Raw genomic sequence first — 19,131 nt, forward strand, 5'->3', positions numbered from 1 at the left:
AGACATTTTCAAGTTGAATCTCATGACTCCTCCAAATACTCCAATTTTTGAAAATATGAAAGATCAGAGCATTTCAAGTAACAATTTAAAAAAATCAGCATGCTTTCAGAAATAGACAATAGCTAATACCAAACTGCGTGATAATGCATAGACTTTCAATGACAAGATCTGTCCTTAAGAAATATCAAACTTATTGTTTGGTAACATCTGTGCATTCTTAAGAGATGCAAAACCACTTACTTGGAGAATGCTTGCTACTTCATCAACTGGCAATTCACTTGCTTTTTTTGAAGACAGTACAGGAATCATTGTCTCATTGTCACCATCAGGGATTTTTTGAAGACGTGCAACCTAAGAAACAAAACCAAAGTCTGAAGGGAAGGAGAACACTAACATTTAATTTCAAACAACATATACCAGAGCAATACAGTATTAATACTATTAAAAAGTAGGTTTTGGTAACAACTGCACTTTAAAAAAAAATAAATCTACAATTCAGCTTATTTTCATGCAGTACCACCTGCAATAATAAAAGAAATCATGGGACATGCAACTGAGAAGACTAATTTCTACAACAATGTGTTCAGTGATGACAAAGATCCTAACAGTTAAATATATTAATAATCTGTTAGCTCATTATCATCAATGCCTGGTCAGAAAGTAATCACTCCAAATAAATTTCACTCCCTGCCCCTACTTTCTACTCATTAATGAAGGTGGTCTAAGGAGGCCTATTTACATTTTCTTGTACACAAAGAAAGGAGAAACAACATTAAGAAAACCTCAAACAAGAGCACAGATGCAAGAAAAGTCATAAAACTTGACTACAGTTCAAAAGTTTCAAGTCAATGCTATAAAAGGTAATGTTTTCCTGTAATGCAAGTTAAAATTTTGTGAACTGCAGAACAGAGCAATAAGAACATTGATCGCACAGCTCAGCACTGCTTTGATATTTAATGAAGCTTCAGAGTTACCAAATTCTTGCTTATTAAATGAGAAGCTGGAGTGATACTCTTTCTTACCCTTCACTACCCTACTGCACCCATAATTAATATCTTGTCCATTGTGCCACACACGCTTCCCCCCTCCATTAACTGCATGCAAACATGCACACCACAAGAACGGTTTTCCCATTATACTTGCACGGAATTTGAATAGGTGGTTTTATGCTTTAAATATAATTATTGTCTGTATTAATCTCCTCTACGGATGCTAAGACTTATAAGATAAAGTACTTCAAGATGACAATACACTAAAAGATTCCAACATTTTGATGCCCTAAAAAAGGTATGACAATCTTCATTTTCTATAGCACATGCTGCTTGCCATGTACTCAAATATCCCAGCTGAGATACATTCAACTCAGTATTTGTTCTTGTAGTTGCTTACTTAAATAGATTCCACAAATGCATTATCCCAGAGGCCCAAGGGAACAATGAACAAAGGTGAAAGTGCTACAGTTGGAACTCACATGCTTTCACTTTCAAGAGAAACCCTTGGAAACCCTACACTTGTCATGTAGTCACCAGCAAAACAGTAAACCAACAAGACTTGCTCCTTCACTGTAAATACAAGAAAGCAGGTCTAGAGACTAAGATGAGAAAGAGGGTGAAATGGGGTGTGCGTTTGAGCTCTTGGGCAGGCGGAATGGCAGATGAAAGAACTGCACCTTAACAATGTGTTTACTGGCCTCCAAAGAGGGGGAATCCCTTGGACCCCACTCAGGTCTCTGTAGCTGAAGCCCGCGGGACTGAGTAGCCGGGCTGCTGGAGCGCAGCTCAGCAAGGGCCAAGAATCGAAGCTCAGCTACGCTCTGCCACACCTCCATTCCAGTCCCCGTATTTCATTCCACTGAAAGAGCTTTCTTTGGTCCTTTACTGGCCTTTTAATGATGCATTAATGCAAAGACTAGAACTGGAAAGTCAGTCTGTGGTGAAATTTTTAGAGCATTACAAAATATGTGACTTAAATATGCTTTAGCATTGGTTAGGTACTTATTGAAACCTTAGGTATATACAGTGATGCAAGTCAACTTTAAAAACGATGGCGAATACACACTATTACATACTATGAATATATACATTTACAAAAATTATCTAGCAAGTTACCATTTCCAAATACCTTTACACATTTCAAATCAGACAAGAAATTGAGACAAAAAATATTTCAGCCATGGTTCAAAACAGTAACAGATTTTTCTGTCTCAACAGATGTATATTTAAAGTATTTTAAAAGAACTTCCAACACCAGAAGGAAAACAAAATCATGAATATAATTCTGCTCCTAACAAGGGGCCTTTTGACAAAACCCAATGCTAACAAGCCCTTACACCAACAACGTTACACTATTCTGGATCAGAGGGACAAATGTGCTCCACAGTTGAAGGCTTGTCACAGAACACAGCATCACAAGACGCCCTTCTACAGAACAGAACTATTATTAAAGCAACTTAAGCCGACCACAATAGCAGCAGAATGGAGGGGGTTTCAGTTAGGAAGAATACAGACATTGTGACCCTAAGCCTTATAAAATACTCTTTGGTATATACAAATTCATTTTGCTAAAACTTCATCACGGCAAGCGATGCATCATCGCGACCACTCAGTCTTCCAAGCAGACAGTCAGCCTTTGGTGAAGTGTACCACCACTTTTACGCGCATCCATGAAGCACTTGATGCTCACAGGGTTCAGTCCCTAGGAAGAAAGAGTTTCATTCAAACTCACCTATTCTGCAATTAAGAACACACACAGTTACAGCGGTTGTCAAGCCTACGCATAAACCAGTATTAAGCTAAATTACTTCAATTCTCAGAAAATTGCTGCTGAAGATTATGACTTTGCAAACATTAAATGATTATACTTAATTTTTTTGGATTTTAACCTTACTTCTGTTTCAGTTTTCTTGGACCACACACTTTTCTAAATCAAACATTCACCCAGAATTTTCCCACAATCTTCCCTCTTTGATAAAACACCCTACGGAATTACTAGCTCATGTTCTTTTCTTTCAAGTTTCTGATCCTAAGTACTAGGTTTTGATTTTTATTGAAAACAGATACCATATTCATGGTATTAGCTACCGAACACCAGCTCAGGTCTGAAAAACCATTAAGCCTAAGTGCTGTTTCAAAACAAACCCACAAACATGTGAGTTTGACCAACATGACTCCACATTCTCAACAAAAATGCTGAGCAACCACACTTCTGCAATAAGAGCAGGCAGAAATGAATCGAGCACATTTACAAATTTTAGTGCTGAGAAAAGTCTTTTTCCTGATACCAACTGACATGGCTGCTAAACACAAATAACGATTCCAAAAAAGGATACATAACTGATCATTTCCGTAATATTATCAATTACAACTTCAGAAAGTCTAGTAACAAGATTTTGAGGACATCTGAGGAAGTTAAACAAAAATGTTAAAGTAGTCTCAGAGTTCAGGCTTTTCCAAATAAATCTTCATTAGCACAGAACTGTACTACAGCAAAGCCTATTTTGACAACCTTTTCATGACAGACTCAAAAAGGCATTTATTTTCAATGCGTATTTCATTCATACTATCATCCACTTTTACGAACAATATTGCACTGTACACAGCGAAAATATCTACTGAGAAAATCTGGTATAGGATTAAAAAAAAAAAGGTTCAGAAGGGCTTTTTATAGCCAGCTCCTTTCTCTAGAGCAAAATTACATATCACAAGACAATTCTGGAGGATCCCCATCTAATTTCTCAAAGACCTCTACAATCTGTGTAGATTAAACTACACTTGTAGTTCAGAAAAGAACAGTTTCGAACATCTGACTCTGCCACCAATTAAATTCAATTGTTTAACTGATGAGAAACTGATCACTGTCACCTTCATCACTACCTTCTAAAATATAAAGCGGGTTACACAACAGATTTAGGTCCAAAAAAATAGTTGGAAAAAATGCTTGCTATCTGCTGGAACACAGTAACTATACTGAAACAAATAATTTTGCTTTTACGATGTATTACTTCCACAACAGAAGCTATCCCCAAAACCAGTGTTCTATATTAAAGGAGTCAACCCACATATAGTAAGATGTCTTCCCATTCTACGCTGCAATTAATTTTCAAGCATCTATCAGCTGATACCTTAAAACACTTCAGTAATTCGTTGAAGGCCAAGTTTTTGTATGGATAATTGGGCTAAGAAATTATACTGGCCTATGCTGCTGTATCAGAGGGGCAGCACGTACATGACCGCTGAAGCTTTTGGAGTTGTGACTACAGCTTCCCATTGCCCGCTTGCAGCTAACGCTACCAAGGAACAAAGCAGCAGGATACTAACTAACTAACAAAAATAAATAGCTGCCTCAGGAAGGACTTTTCTTGGACCACTTCCAACGCACACACCACCATTTCTAGACCAAGAAACAGGCATCAATCACATGACCATGGAAATGTGAACAAAGCATGTTTATCAAAATTAATACAAATTAGCCTGGAAAGCTTACACTACCAGAAATTCAGAGTTCCCTTCTGTTTCCTCTGAAGAAAAATCTATTTAAACAGTTAACAGTAATGTGTTACTGTTTCTTCTTCCTCATATACTACAAAATTCTGTCTACCCTCTTTCTACCATGACTGATACCATGTACCAACAACCTACTTCTACCATGCTGTTTCTCAGTTTGGCAGGAACCGTCCATTCTCAACCAGCAGGGCTCATTGACATCGAGATACTTTTACAATAATTTTCTGAGGGGAAATTTTAGCTCTACTTCCTCTGAAAATGCAAACGGCAGGACCTACATTCACTGAGAGCCGTCTAAAAATTTAGAACATTCTCATAACAAAATCTATTTTTAGAAAAACTTATGACCAAAAAATTTTAGCTAATTAGCTAATATAAAGTCCTGTAAATGTTACATGGAGTTACTCAACCGACCTACAAGTGCAAAATACAAAGCTGGTGTAAAAACAAAACTACTGAGGACAGTAAAACTGGGGCTTGGGCGGGGGTGTGTGTGAAATTTTAAAACCAATGACATTGAAGTTGAGGTAATTAAAGAGAAATACTGATTCTTTCTTTGAGAAGTTCCTTCAGAAACCCAAGAGACAAGAAGGCATCTGGGTTTGGGCACTCTACTCTCAGAAAGAACTGTTTGCCCTACCACACAAGAAGTCTCACTGGCAAACAGCAGGTTAGTAGAGACAGTTCTTGGGAACCATTGTGGCACAAGTGGAAATGTAAAAAGATGACTGGAAGCATTGATTCCGCGTGTTTTCCAATAGGTGCTTCTTAACCATACCTATCACTTTCTTCTGAATCTTCCTGTCCATTTGAACAGATGATTTGGTCAGTTTGAATCTACCCCATCAGTCCCTCTAAAACTGAACCCCTTTCAAGCCAATCCAAGTAGTACAAAGACCTTTTGCCTTGTTTGCAGTGATCAACCTGTAAGACTATTACTGTACGAGTAGTTAGTGATCCACATCCAGGTATACGCCCCTACCACAGATACCACACGACTGGTACTGAATCATGCTGTGTCTAATCAATAGTAAAATTAATGAATGTACACCTAATCAATGTGCAATTAATCAATGTGCATTTAATCTTAAGTGTATGTACAGTATGTTGTCTTTTCCACGTGAAGTATTCCATGCACCTGCTCAGAACTGCAGCTTTATTAATGAGATAAGGATATTAGAGTGTGTTGTCCAAGGGACAACTTCAAAGCCCACATATCAGACCTGACCGCTATCAGCGAGTGATTGATGAACCCGAACTGTGAGCAAAACCCCGTAAGAGTACTAGTGAACTCAAAGAACATGAGATTTAGTGTGCCATGCCCTGACCAAAGATCCATCCACAGCCCTATCATGTCAGGGTTCCCAGCATCAGAAAGGACATACAATTTTATGCCTTGCTATCACCTTTTCTGAGTGATTAACAGTGATCTGCCTTGCAAGTGTTTGTGCCTTTCTTATTGGGATCCTGAAAAACTCAGTACTTTCTCACCCACCATAAGAATTATGTTTCATTTTTTAATCTACCTTCCTCGCACTGAAAAAAAATAAGTGTTCAACAACATAATAAAGGTGTTTCACTGCATACAAAACAGATTGAAACTTACAAGCTCCTCATTTCCTGAACTTTCTGTATGATTAAACTATACATGATGTATACTAAAAGGTTTAGAAAACTCAGATCCTAGTAAGTATGTTCTTCTCCAGTTCTGTACAATTCAAAGCCAGGATGGCAGGTGCGGAGGGGTAACAGCAGACAGAGCAACTACTGTAGCCATCAGTTCACAGGGTAACATAATAAAACACCAAGTGCTTACCTCTGCTGCACCATCTGGCACCCTGAAAGTACACAGGGCTAGAGATCAACTAGACGTCAATGGGCACAGAGGCCTGAGTCTCCGTGTGTGTGCACATGGACTTTGGAAACAGCTCCCGCTAGGCAAAGACTCTTGGCTGTGAAAGGTATCTTTAAGGAAAGGACTCTACCCAGAATGGAAGTAATGCTCTTTTCTCTCAGTTCCATTAGATATGAAGGATCAGTGCAAAGTCTTCTCCTACTTGTTAGGACATGGTGGCTAGAAGTTTTAGAGATACAGATCTTTAATCATCTTATTGTCCATCTTCAAACTCTCCATTTAAATAGGTCAGCATCACAACTGTGATTCCATAGAGTCACTTTCTAGCAATGACCTTAAAAAAAAAAATATGTATTTCACTAGATTTCTGCCATCTTTGACTCCACCATTTGTCTAGAAAGCAAGGTGCTCCTAGAATCTCAATACAGGTCCCAGCCACAGAACAACAACCATGTGATGATAAGACACAGTAAAAATCCAAACACAAAAAAAAGCATTAGGCATGTTCAATAGTTACAGTTAAGTCCTAGACCAACTGCACACCCAGAAACAAACCCTGGATGCACAGCAGGATTCCAGAAGTGAAGGCAGGGTGGAGAAGAGCACCCAAAGAGCCCTCAAGCCATTCTGGAACAAGCAATACCCAACATGGTTGTGACTATGATACAGCTTCCTCCATGAAATTCTGACAGATCTTAACAGGAATATATCTCCAGATAAATTCACCAGTTATATTGACAAAAGAAGCAGGTGGAAGTGCCTAAGTGTGGTGGATACAGATTTAATAAAGTAAATAAAAATCAGCGCAGCCAAGTTCACAATGCAGACAAGCTACAAACTTCCCTTAATTAAGTAAATTCCATTATTTAATGTCTTATTCTTGTCTTTTGAACTAATTTTTTAATGATGTGCAGAAAATTGGAAGTTATATTCAGGAAGGCTTCATTTATACACACTGCACTGATATAGTTGTTTGTACCTCATATGTGATTAAATCGCAAAGACCAATTATTTCCTGTATTCTCAACTTGCAATTTCTCTAATGAGTCGCAAAACCCTGTAAATTTAGATATGAAAAATACTCAAATACTGTGACTGACCAGTAAACCTCTAAAACAGAAGGCTCAGAGGAGATGGGCAAAGGCAATGTGCCCTTGAAGCTCAGGAAACAGTGCTGGGCGTGACTAACCACAGCTATTGCAAAGAGTCTAACTTCACCTCAACGCAATGGGGACTGGAGGGTGGCCTTTGCTTTGGCTAAACAATTATCCAAATTGAGTGCATCAACTGGTAGTGTAAATGTTTCTCCCCAATTTCATCAAAAGAATGTGAACGTCTGAGTTAGACCAGCAGGGGGGGATGTATATGTGGTTCAGCCCATATATATCAACATATGCACTGAACAACCAACAATATTTCAAAGGAGGGCAACAGGCTTGAGCTGGTTTCAACCCAAAGATTCCTTTCTGACGACTGGAGATGCCGAGCGCTGTGATCGTGAGCATATTACAGAGACTGGTAATGGGAATCACATGGGTATTGTGATTGAACTTTGTATTGCAATTTCTATATTTTGCTAAGTGTAACTTACAAAATATACTTAACACATAGTACAAACGTATCATTCTGCTAAATCAGAAATCCCACATAACATCAAATATCTCTAAATACACACATTTGATATTAAACATTACACTCTCTATACATGGATTATCTAAAAGAACCTGGTCAGAGTATTACACTCTGACAAATACCTTTATGGGAAATAATGGTAACTTCTTACAGCAACAAGTAAAGTGCCAACGCTCATTCAACACAAACATCCGTGACCAATTTGCAAAAAGAGTATTTCACCTGCCACTGCAAAGAGCTGTCCCTTACCACCCCCAAAAGGTTGAAGCCTGGAGACTAATGAGCCACTTGTTTTCTACCAGGCACTGTTTGCTCAGGAGAAGAAATACTTTTTGAAAGCTTTGAAGTTACTGTCTACTGTCTTCATTTAAATGGACTCCTTTGGAAAAGTGTGATGACTTTTCACTTCTGAGGGAACAGCTGCAGCAGCTCTGTATTCTAATATTCAAAGAAATTTGTTCCTATTCAACAGAATTTTAGTTTAAACATTTTACCAGGAGACCCCACATCAAAGGAAGTGCACACGGAAAAGTTCTGTCTCTAAAAAAGCCAGAAGGAAAGCGAAACACTAATTTGCATTAATGAGTTCTCCTTGCAGAGTTAATTTCTATCCTTGGAGGTCACATAGCTTCAGCCCCTTGCTATTGTGTGTTACTTCATAAGACTTTACAAAAAAAGGGCACTATTCAACCTGGCACAGACACTACCCATTAACCAAAGAAATATAAATACCTAAATTATGAGAACAACCTGCTAAGCTGCCCCATGAGCGTGAAAAAAACCTGCCTTGTATTTTAGTACTATTTCAGTAGTGCTTAGCACTTTCACTATGGCCAACCACCAGCCATAACGCAGACCTATACTCCTTGGTACACAACACTTCTGCACTTCTGACCAACTAAGAAACAGAAATCTGAATATTGGCACCAACTATCTTGAATCTCAAGGTTTGCCCAATCTTAAAAGTTGTAAAATAGTTAAGAGACACATGTATCCCCAATCCCATCAACTTCAGGCAATGTAATAAAGACTACGATGCTCCATTTAACATCTAGCTTACTGACTCTACAGTAGCCTATAAAGCTCAAGAACTGTTTTCAAGTACTAAAAATACTTAAGTAATAAAAATATCTTCTAAAAAAAAAAAAAACTTCTCTGAGAAACACGTCTCCACAACCTGAAAAACATCTTACTCTTTCAAGATGTTTCACCCTGTCTTCTTTAATTTAAAAAAATAGAAAGGAAAGTAGGACACCTAGTTCAACTGAGACTACCAGCACAACAGTAAAGCTGAGCAATTTTCTATCATTGTAGTATATTCCATGTGGTTACCTTGCAAGCCTTGTGAATGACAACTGCCTGCTCTCTAGCCAGAGAAAACATTTCACAAAAATAATGATACCTTAACCTGACTGCAGTGCTGTTGATTGTAGGAGTAACAGCAACAAAAATTCAGCCTAAAACCCCAACACCATGTCTGTCCAAACCACCGTATCTTCCTTTAGCCCACTTATATAGTATACAGTTGAAACTTAAGAATGCCAGTCAAACTTTGTATTCAATCACTTGTATTCAATTGCTACAGAAGATGTACTATTTAGAGCATTTCTGTATACTCTCGAGCATGCACTATGATGAATTTAAAGCCTGAAAGCCTTGAGGTGGCATCAGTTACCAAGAATGCACTGACAAACATGCCAGACGAATCTGTATTCAATTGGCCAAAATATTCAGCTTTGATTCCTCCTGTTCAAAAAAACTCTTTGAACACTGGAAAAGTCTGCTTGAAGATTTCATACATTTGTCATTACTTATTAATCAGAAGAACAAAAAAGATACAGAATCCTAAGCAGGCACTAAAATGGTCAAATCAATGCTAATGCCTTAGTGAAAGAAAGTTTACACATAATAGTACCGGGTCAGCTCAGAAACATCGGAATAGAGCACCAATGGCTCTATCTCACTTGACTCCAAATAGCATACACCTCTGCTTAAATCCTGATTCACGTGAAGCCTTTTAGAAGCTGAAGGCGAAAAGACTTTGGGTCTAAATATCAGTCATTTATCTTGCCAGAGAGTTGCTGCCATTCTAGGAGAACATTTAGGCTTAGAAATAAGATCACATGGCTCCTCTCCAATAGTATGCTGCTATCTCATAACATTTGGAAGTGCTGAGCTTCTCAAAATGATGGACGGCACTTGAACAGCAAATGCTAATAAAGAATTTTAACACCCTGTGATATACTACTAATGTATCCATGAGGTGCAGACTTTAGTTGCCATATAATTGTATTAAGCAAAAACACCAATAGAAATATTTGCTCAGTACTTATTTGTACAAAATAACAAACGAAGCTCCAAGACTCAACCGTTGATTATATCCTTGACAGCTATACAGTTACTTCACAATGTGACAAAATGAAATTCTAATTAAGATCCTGAACTTACCATTTACAACAGTTCTCAGGACCAAGTTAGTATCAGTGCTGATTTAAATGCAAACATAACTCACTGCATAATTACTCTACTTATGGTAATAAGTTTTCTTATTAGTATCAAGAAATCAGCAACATTGTACTCACTAAACTTTTTTTTGTGAATTATGTATGCAGAAAAAGTCTTGCAGAAAATTTATGACTTAAAAATATTTTAAAAGCCTTTGTAAAAGATTCTGTAGGCTGCATCTTCTAATCCATTAGCCATTTCATCCCTTCGAAGTCTTTATGGAATCATGGAGTAGAGTAGAAGTTTAGAGTAGATTGTTTATAAAATAAATAACTAGAAACAGATGCTTGTCCCAAATTTATACCTTGATTATAGTATTTTATTTTCTTTTTCTGCATTGTAACTTTACCATTCCTTCTAGCTTCTACCAGCCACACTGTAAATGACACTTTTATCACTCAGTGTCAATTAGGTATCACCTGAACTCTTTCACCAATTCAAAAGCAGGTCTCAACTAAAATCTATTTATTAAGTTATTCCACTCTTGCAAAATTCCACAATGATCTATGGGTGAATTTATATTGAACTGAAGCTAAGACTACACACAGAAGTGAGTCAAGCTAATGGTCTGCTTATGCTAAAAGGAGGAGGTCTCACTGCTTTGTCCCTCACTGCTTTTGACATTAACTGGACACTTCATGAGCCCATTCAAGTTACTAATTCAACAGAAAGCTGTCCAACTCGGGGCAAGGGGAAAGAAGGGCTGGGCTAACCTTCTGCCAGGCTAGCAAGCCAGACAAACTCAACAACCACCACAGCCAATGCAACACAAATGGCAGGAACACAGCTGAGAATAGGATCTTCTTTCAGCAGTAATGAGACCGCTTCATACAGTCCTATGGAAGAGCATGCCAAGACCACCACACACCTGTCAAACTCTTCACCAAAAAAGCACGCGAAAATGTTTGTTTCTATTTTGTTAAATTAGCTACCCTGAGAATTGTCTGCATTTTCCTTACACCGCTGCTTTTCCTGACTCACTAAGAGATTATGCCATATATTCCCCACATAAAGGAGTTACAAAGCTTGCAAAATAATGAACTTACATTCTGTGATACATGAACTCAAACCGATTCCATATTAAACCACCTCTAGATTATTACAGATTAACACTTCTGATTTATCTGCATGTGAAAAAAAGGGGAAAGACTAAAACTATCTAATGCTCCATCAACCAGTCAAACAACAGATTAAAAGAGGACAATGACTGTTGAATTAAAAAGAATATCTATGTTTCTAATACAAGACACATGCTGTGTTAACTTAGCAGTTAAGTTACCAAAGCACTGTTAAAAGCTAGGAAGGTATCTACTAGAACTGGTCTTTAGTGAAGACTCAATTTTTTTAAAAAAGAAAAAAAAAAATAATCTCTTCTCTCAACTTATCCTCCAAGTTAAACAGAAGAGATGTGACTTTTTTGCCAACGTAAGTGTGAAGTACTGGGTTCTAATTTTCTGCAAGCTGCAGATGGTAAGAAATGGTAATCAATGAATATTAAAATTCTTGTTTCACCTACTAGTTTAAGAAATCATCTACATGTCAAAAGGAACGCAAACTGCTGTGACAACATCAAGGCCATTTCAGAATTTCTAACATTTTCTATCGCAAATTTCATTCTGATTATTTTGGAGATTACTTTCATGAAACAACTGATGATGCCACTCTGGAACATTTTAAATCGTTTTCAAGTCACTGCTGCCGCAGGCATCCCTTCCCCCTCTGTTTTCGGTTGCATGTACACACGCTCCACCCGTTCATCAGTACTTAGAGCTGCCAAATCCATGACGAGCTAGTCCAGGGTGCTAATTCACTGCCCTCAAAAACCAAAATCTATTCACTGATCTTCAATCTGTTACTTTAGCAACTAAGCCCATTTCCACTATTTAAGAAAAACACCCATGAAACTCATCAGGAAATTCAACTGCACTTCAAGCACACAACAAATAAAACCAATTCATTTATCACCTCAGGATTATGTGAGGAAATAAAACACCTTTTTCAAGGAAAAAAAAAAATCTTGACTTACATCTCACTATTCATCCAATCATAAGAATTATCCTGAAGTTACTACTGAAAGACTACAGGCTGAAATTAACAGTCGTCTCTGAAGATCAGCTGCAATTAACCAGGATTCAAAACAATGACGATTAAGGATTTCAGAATCACCACATGATGTTCCTATTAATTACAGTAAGTCTGGTCTGAGTTTTGGTACCAACCTTCTACATGATTTTGGGAACGCCTTTTCAGTTTACATGTGGGAAAAAATGTTACTCTGACCTCTTCTGTTAGCCACTTAATGATCTGAAAAAAACACTACAGAAGGCCTTGATAACAAAACAGCACTCCTATTTAACAATTTGTATTCATAATCTTTAGAGCAGAGAAACCCAAAGTTGATGTGACCTAAACCGCATTCTTTATTTTTCTACTAAAAGGCAGTCTTCTACAAGACAATCTTCAGTAGAACAAAGAACCTGACAATCAATCTAAAAGATGGTGATAAAAGAAAGAAAGAAAAAAATATCAGACTACAGTTACAGAAAATTACTTAAAACATCCCAAAGGTACCAGTGGAGAGATCCAAAAGTTACAAAGCCTAGTTTGCACTCAGAGTTATGTTTTGTCTAAACAGCTGCAAGTTCTCTTGACTGCCTACAGTTTAAGAAAACTCCGCTTATGGAAAGAAGTCACAAAATTGTATCTTTCCAAACAGAAATACAAACATAATTCCTCTAAGTCATAGTTTTATTGAGCTAAGCAGAAGTTTTCCTATGATGGGAAATTCTTTCTTCCCCGTTACCATGAGACACATGAATTTTTGCGGAAGCTTAATCATCCCAACACAAGAGACAGGAACCATGAAGTCTTGGGACAAAACATTAACTAGCTTAGAGTAAACATACAATACTGCTTATGAAAACTGAATTAACACAGGAAAACATCAGTTTTCCAAACCATCTTACCACTTCCCAATCTTGAATATTCATCCAAATGCAGGGGGGAAAAAATCCGCCACCATTCAAGGTTCAAACTGAAGAGACCTTTCAAAGACCAACTTGCAAAACAACAACAAAAAAAAAGAGCTTAAAGATATTCTAACTGTAATCTTTGTTCTACAAGATTACAAAGATTCTTCAACTGTCTCCTGGAGAAAATACATTAAGGATCCTCTCAAGAGAGCTGAAAAGTTCCAATACGAAAGCTGCTAATGTCTAACTGTCTCAAAATGTCAAATGGATAGAAAAACAGCTCAGAAATACCAAGAACACTAAAATAGACAGCTGTAAATATACATGCCTGTCTGGAGCCTCAATTATGAGATTGGGGCGGAGGGGAGTGGAATGAGTAGAGAAGTAACTTAAGTGTTATGGGAATAAACTCAGTCTTTTTATTCATACTGAAGTTAAGCTTTTCTCCTACTCCCAGAAGCCCACTCCATTTTGAAAGCCCTCAACAAACCATAGAATTTATTTCTGCCTTTGACATACATATCTGATCATTTTTTATTTTTCCCCTAGATAAAGCTTTTTTTTATATAAATTACATCTGTCATACAAATATTACTGATTTTTAAACATCATTTATTTCATAAGAAACTTAAGAAATGCTATCTTTGTGCTACCCGCATTCAGAAAACTTAGAAGGGGCCATACTATCACATGCAACTTGGTTATAAACTACATCTATCATACACTATTTATGATATTGGTATTCTATTGGTCATAGAAGCAGAAGTCATTAAAAGTCTTCCTGCAATTTTTGTTTTGGTACACAAAATGTAAGACAGCTACTTTTTTTCCCCCCATAAGCGTATTTCTCCTCAATGGCATTATATCGGCTCTGCTTCCCCTGCCCCCAGTGCTGCCCATTCAAAAATCTTTTATTTGCAATGCAGTGACTGAAATGCAGAGGCACCAACACTACTTCTATCAGCTGTCTAGCCTCCCAAAACAAAGATCAATCTTCTAGAGATACTCTCCCACACTCCAAAATTCATACTACCTGACAAGTTCCATGCTCTTTATTACAAATATACAGTTGGAAGACATGATCAAGAGAATTAAGAAAATTCTAAGATTATTTTAAAGTTAAAAAAGAGTTCTGAGATGCGAGATTATAACAACCTACATAGTTTTCAACATAAGCTAGACTTCACAATTACAACTTTCCAGTCATGGAAGAAAACGGTATTTCAAAACAGTACAATATTCAACTGTAGAAAATAATTTAGTTGGTCTACACCCCAAATTCAATCCAATTTTTCATTCAAGTAAAACTATTAAAAAAGCACCTCTCTTTTCAAAATGGGGTGGGAATAAAAGGAACTCATATATCTCACATAACAACCTATAGCAAATTTGATAGCCACCTAAAAAAATCCATCTAACATCTTCAAAGAATACTGATGACACAAGAGGGTGAGGGAAACAACAGTTCTTATCATGTATATATAGAGAATAATAAAAATAATACATTTCAGAGATTTTTCAATACCCAGAGTCAAATAGAAAGGAAGCTCACAGTCACTATCACCAATGCAAAGGGGCTTTCAAGGTTCCCAGAGCATAAACTGAAGCCCAACATGGAAAAACTGAATTAAGTCCCTGGATGAAGTAATTTCCAAACTAGACAAGAAGGAGAAAGCATAATAGAGCCACGTCTTTCAGTACATAGAGTTTACAACTTTATACCAAATCTTTCAAGTGGTAGAATTCAAAACTTCAGTGCCACTTTTTAATTAAATACTGTCCAAGCCAGCAAAACTAAGTCATTTTTAAGAACGTAGAACGCGCACAAAAACATTTCAACACAAAGCGCAACTGATGCTTCTCAATTTCACCCTGAAAGATAAAATTTAACAAAGTCTTGTAATCTAAGCAAATACCAATCAGCTAATGCTCAGAAGCCCCTACCTAAATAAAACAAGAAACTTCTACTCCAAACATAGAGAGCACTAAATCACTCAATAGACGTTTTGAGAGAATAAAATCTGCCTGATTAGTTCAACAAGCAGCAGTACCAATAAAGGAAAACGATCGCCCTACAGTTCTTAAACTACAAAATGCAGATCAAAATTCCTACCACGAGATTAACACACAACAGCAACCCTGCGAACCCCTGGAACGGTAAAACATACACACGCACCAGTAGGAGTTGTCACCAAATTGCATGCAAAAATCCTCTTAGCTCCAATGAAGTCAGTGACTCTGATGAGACCTTTACCTTCATTTTTCCATCGAAATCGTACTTGAGTCGATAGTTACAAAAAAAAAAAAAGTCTTTAGCAGCAGCAGCACCGGAGCTGAAAAGGTGAAGAGAGAGATGCCCCAAGATCCCAGGCAATCACACTGCTCCCTCTGCCCCCACCTGGAGCAACATCTGCAAGAGAAACCAGCGCTAAAAGAGGGGGAAAACAATAATAATAATAAAATAAGAAAAATAAAACAAAATAAAAAAAACAACAACAACAAAAACAACAGCCGAACCCTATAGGTCTCCACCGCCTTTCCATTCACGCCAGGCGGGGCAGGCACACGCATGCAGGGAGCCCGCAGAGCTGTCAGGGGCCACCAAGGATTAGGATTAGTCGCCCAGCAGCTCCGGCAACCCCGAGCAGCGGCGGCGCCACCGCTTCCCCCCCGCCCCCGCCGCCCTCGCCACAAGCGCCACCAGCGGCCTCGTCCCACCCGGGGAGGGGCTCCGCACGGAACGAACGCCCCGCACCTAAAAATAAACCTTCACCCCAAATAACCCGTTCCCCCACCCCCCGCCGCCACCACCGCCTTGCCCGCACCCCGTCTCCTCCGCGCCAGGCGGAAGGGGAGAAGGAGGAAAGCGGCGGCTCCACGAAGCTGGGCGACCCCCCGCCCCGCGGCTCCTCTCAGCCGCCCCGGCCCCGCCCGCTCACCCTGTGGCGCAGGCCGCCGCGGGAGGCAGGGTGAGGGGGGCGGCGTGGAGACGGCGGGGGGTTGGGGGTGAAGAGAGGGGCAAGCGGTAGCTCCCTCAACCGCCGGCTGCGTCCCTGCCGCCTCGCCTCGCCTCTCAGCTCCCGGGCTCGGGGCGGCAGCAACAGCGGCGCGGCCGCATCCCCGCTCCGCTCCGCTCACTTCCGCGGGCGGCAGGGAGGCAGCGGACGGGGCGGGGCGCGGCAGCGGAAAGGGCGGGCGGATTCCCCCCCACCTCCCCCTCCCCAAGAGGGGGGTGCCCGCTCCCCTCTGAGACCGGGCGGCCCTCGGGGGGCGGTAGTTAAGTCCGCCCGTTGGCCGGCGGTCAGCCACAGCCTTGGGGGGGCCTCGCCATAGCGCAGGGAGACGCGAAAAGAAACGCGTTTAAAACGCTCCTCAGCCGCGGCTGGGAGCTCCGGAGGCGCCCCCGGCGCGGAGGCCTCTTTCCCCGCTGCCCGCCTCCGCATCGCTGTCTCCTCACCTCCCTGCCCGGGCAGGGAGGAATAAAGCACGTTACCACGAGGAAGATGGAGCCGTGAACGGCCCGGGGAGCACCGCAGCCCTCCGCGGCTCACCTGCCCGCGCTCGGCCTGAGGGCCTGCTGCCTCGGCGCCGCCGGTCCCAGTGCCAGGACTGGGAGCCAAACCCAGCCCTCCGGGCCCCGGGCTGGTGGTAGGAAAACAAGCCAGGAACACTGGCTGGCTGCAGGGTTCCCCTCTGCCCTGTGGTGCTCCGAAGCGGTTCTTGGATGAAAAAGATGATTAGGGGATTGGAAAACCTCTCTTGTGAAGAAAGGCTGAGGGATTTGAGTCTCTTCAGTCTGGAAAAAAGATGACTGAGGGGGGACCTTATCAACACTTACAAATACTTAAAGGGTGGGTGTCAGGAGGATGGGGACAGGCTCTTCTCAGTGGTGCCCAGTGACAGGACAAGAGGTAACAGGCACAAACTTGAGCATAGAAAGTTCCATCTAAACATGAGGAGGAACTTCTTTACCCTGAGGGTGGCAGAGCCCTGGCACAGGCTGCCCAGAGAGGTGGTGGAGTCTCTGTCTCTGGAGACAGTCAAAACCCACCTGGACGCGTTCCTGTGCAACCTGCTCTAGGTGACCCTGCTGTGGCAGGGGGTTGGACTAGATGATCTCCAGAAGTCCCTTCCAACCCCTACCATTCTGTGAAGAATGTCACACACATGGAGTAGCTGCTGGTTTTAGGGTTACAGTACACCCAGACTGGACTTGTGGTCTAAGTAGTTTGGAATCACCAAGTTACTCTTTCAAATGCTAGGAAAAAAAGAAGTCTCAATACAAAAATCTTAAACACATCAAGTGACTACCTTTAAAATCATGTAACCACCAACCTTTAACCTTCCTACTTAACCAACTTACCACTAGTTAAGTACTGTGGGGAAAAAAAAATATGCTTTACCAATTCAATTATGGTTACCTAGATGCCAAAGGAATATTATCTGAAACTACATTTCCAATGCTGAGCTCCAAGGCTGGGGAAGTTTCAAAATAATTTCCACTGAGATAATAAATTTCATGTTTAAGGTACGATGCACAGCGCTAGCAAGAACAAAACGCCTCTTGACTTTCAAGGTCAAAAATCTAATGGAGACATGCTAATTGTGGGCTTTACACCCCGTTTCTAAAGGTGCATGACAACATGGTCTGAGAAACACAATTGCATTGACATCGCGTGATTAACAACCTGTCACCTTGGCTTTGTTTTTCTTAAGCAGCAGAAGAAACCAAAATCAGTCTTTGTCAGTTCATAAGTAGTATTTAACAGAACTAAGTTTTAAACATTTTAATTAAATCTCCCAACCCATAATAGCATGCCTCTTGAATTCCTCAGCTAAACAAGGTGAAGTTAAAGAGTATACCTTCCTCTTTTGAGCTGCTTGAAGATAAATTTGTTTGAGTGCTAAAATAATATAAATTTGTCGCTATATTGTGAGAGGTAAAGACATCAGTCAAGTGCTGATTTAAAGTACAGGCCCTGGATATTTGCATTCAGGAAAATAAGATGACAAGAAGCAGGTTACTTGTTTGAGAATACCTAATGCATAATTTCAGTCCTGTCCCGTATAGTTGCCATGTTACTTGAATATTTCCATGGTTACTCCATGAAGTATCCCATTGCAAGTAGGTAGCACTGTCATTGTGGCAATGACTCCTCTCAAAGATGCTGCTGCTGTTAACTTGTTTGTAAGGCAAGCAAAGAATCGTGTTGAGCTGCCTGTGATGCTAGTTATGGTGCCTTAATTGCAACACAAAACTGATGCACCATAACTCGTTAGGAAAGACATTCAGTTGCTTTGTTAAAACGGGTAGCTCTTGCTTTCAATATCAGATGTTTCCCTTAAATACAAAAAACTTATGCAAATACGTTCATGAAGGAAAAAAGCCAAAGCCTGTAGGTCCTAATACTGTCTACATCCAGAGCATATTTGGACTTCTTTACACTATGCTATGTTCTCTTTATGCTATGAGAAGTTTTGGGGAGAAGATTGGAAAGGAATTCTTGAACATTACCGAGCTTGTTCGCAATTGGAGCTATGGAGATCTAGATATCAGTGGCAAAGCCTGCCTACTAAGAAACATTCTTTGTTCCTGTGTCTCAAAACAGGAGAAGAAAGTCAAAAGCAAGCCCTACTATAGAGCGAGAACTAAAAAAGCTGCATC

At 39.9% G+C, this 19,131-nt stretch overlaps 1 protein-coding gene across 3 annotated transcripts in view; it reads right to left on the reverse strand.

The window, feature by feature from the left end:
- The window catches only part of ATP2C1 (ATPase secretory pathway Ca2+ transporting 1), a 51,913-nt gene extending 35,299 nt beyond the window's left edge, over positions 1–16,614 (reverse strand). The window contains exons 1-3 of one of the 3 annotated variants that reach the window (XM_054189607.1): positions 16,406–16,614; positions 15,721–15,876; positions 241–351 (exon numbers count right to left, since the gene is read on the reverse strand). In XM_054189607.1, the coding sequence (XP_054045582.1) occupies positions 241–351; positions 15,721–15,726 (117 nt within the window). In that variant the 5' untranslated portion in view covers positions 15,727–15,876; positions 16,406–16,614. Of the gene's footprint in view, positions 1–240; positions 352–15,642; positions 15,895–16,405 lie in introns of all 3 variants that reach the window. The other 2 variants (XM_054189609.1, XM_054189608.1) reach the window with 2 other exon arrangements.
- Between the last annotated feature and the right edge of the window lie 2,517 nt (positions 16,615–19,131).

Source organism: Rissa tridactyla, chromosome 2 (assembly GCF_028500815.1).
Source record: "Rissa tridactyla isolate bRisTri1 chromosome 2, bRisTri1.patW.cur.20221130, whole genome shotgun sequence".
In the NCBI taxonomy this organism is placed as follows: domain Eukaryota; kingdom Metazoa; phylum Chordata; class Aves; order Charadriiformes; family Laridae; genus Rissa; species Rissa tridactyla.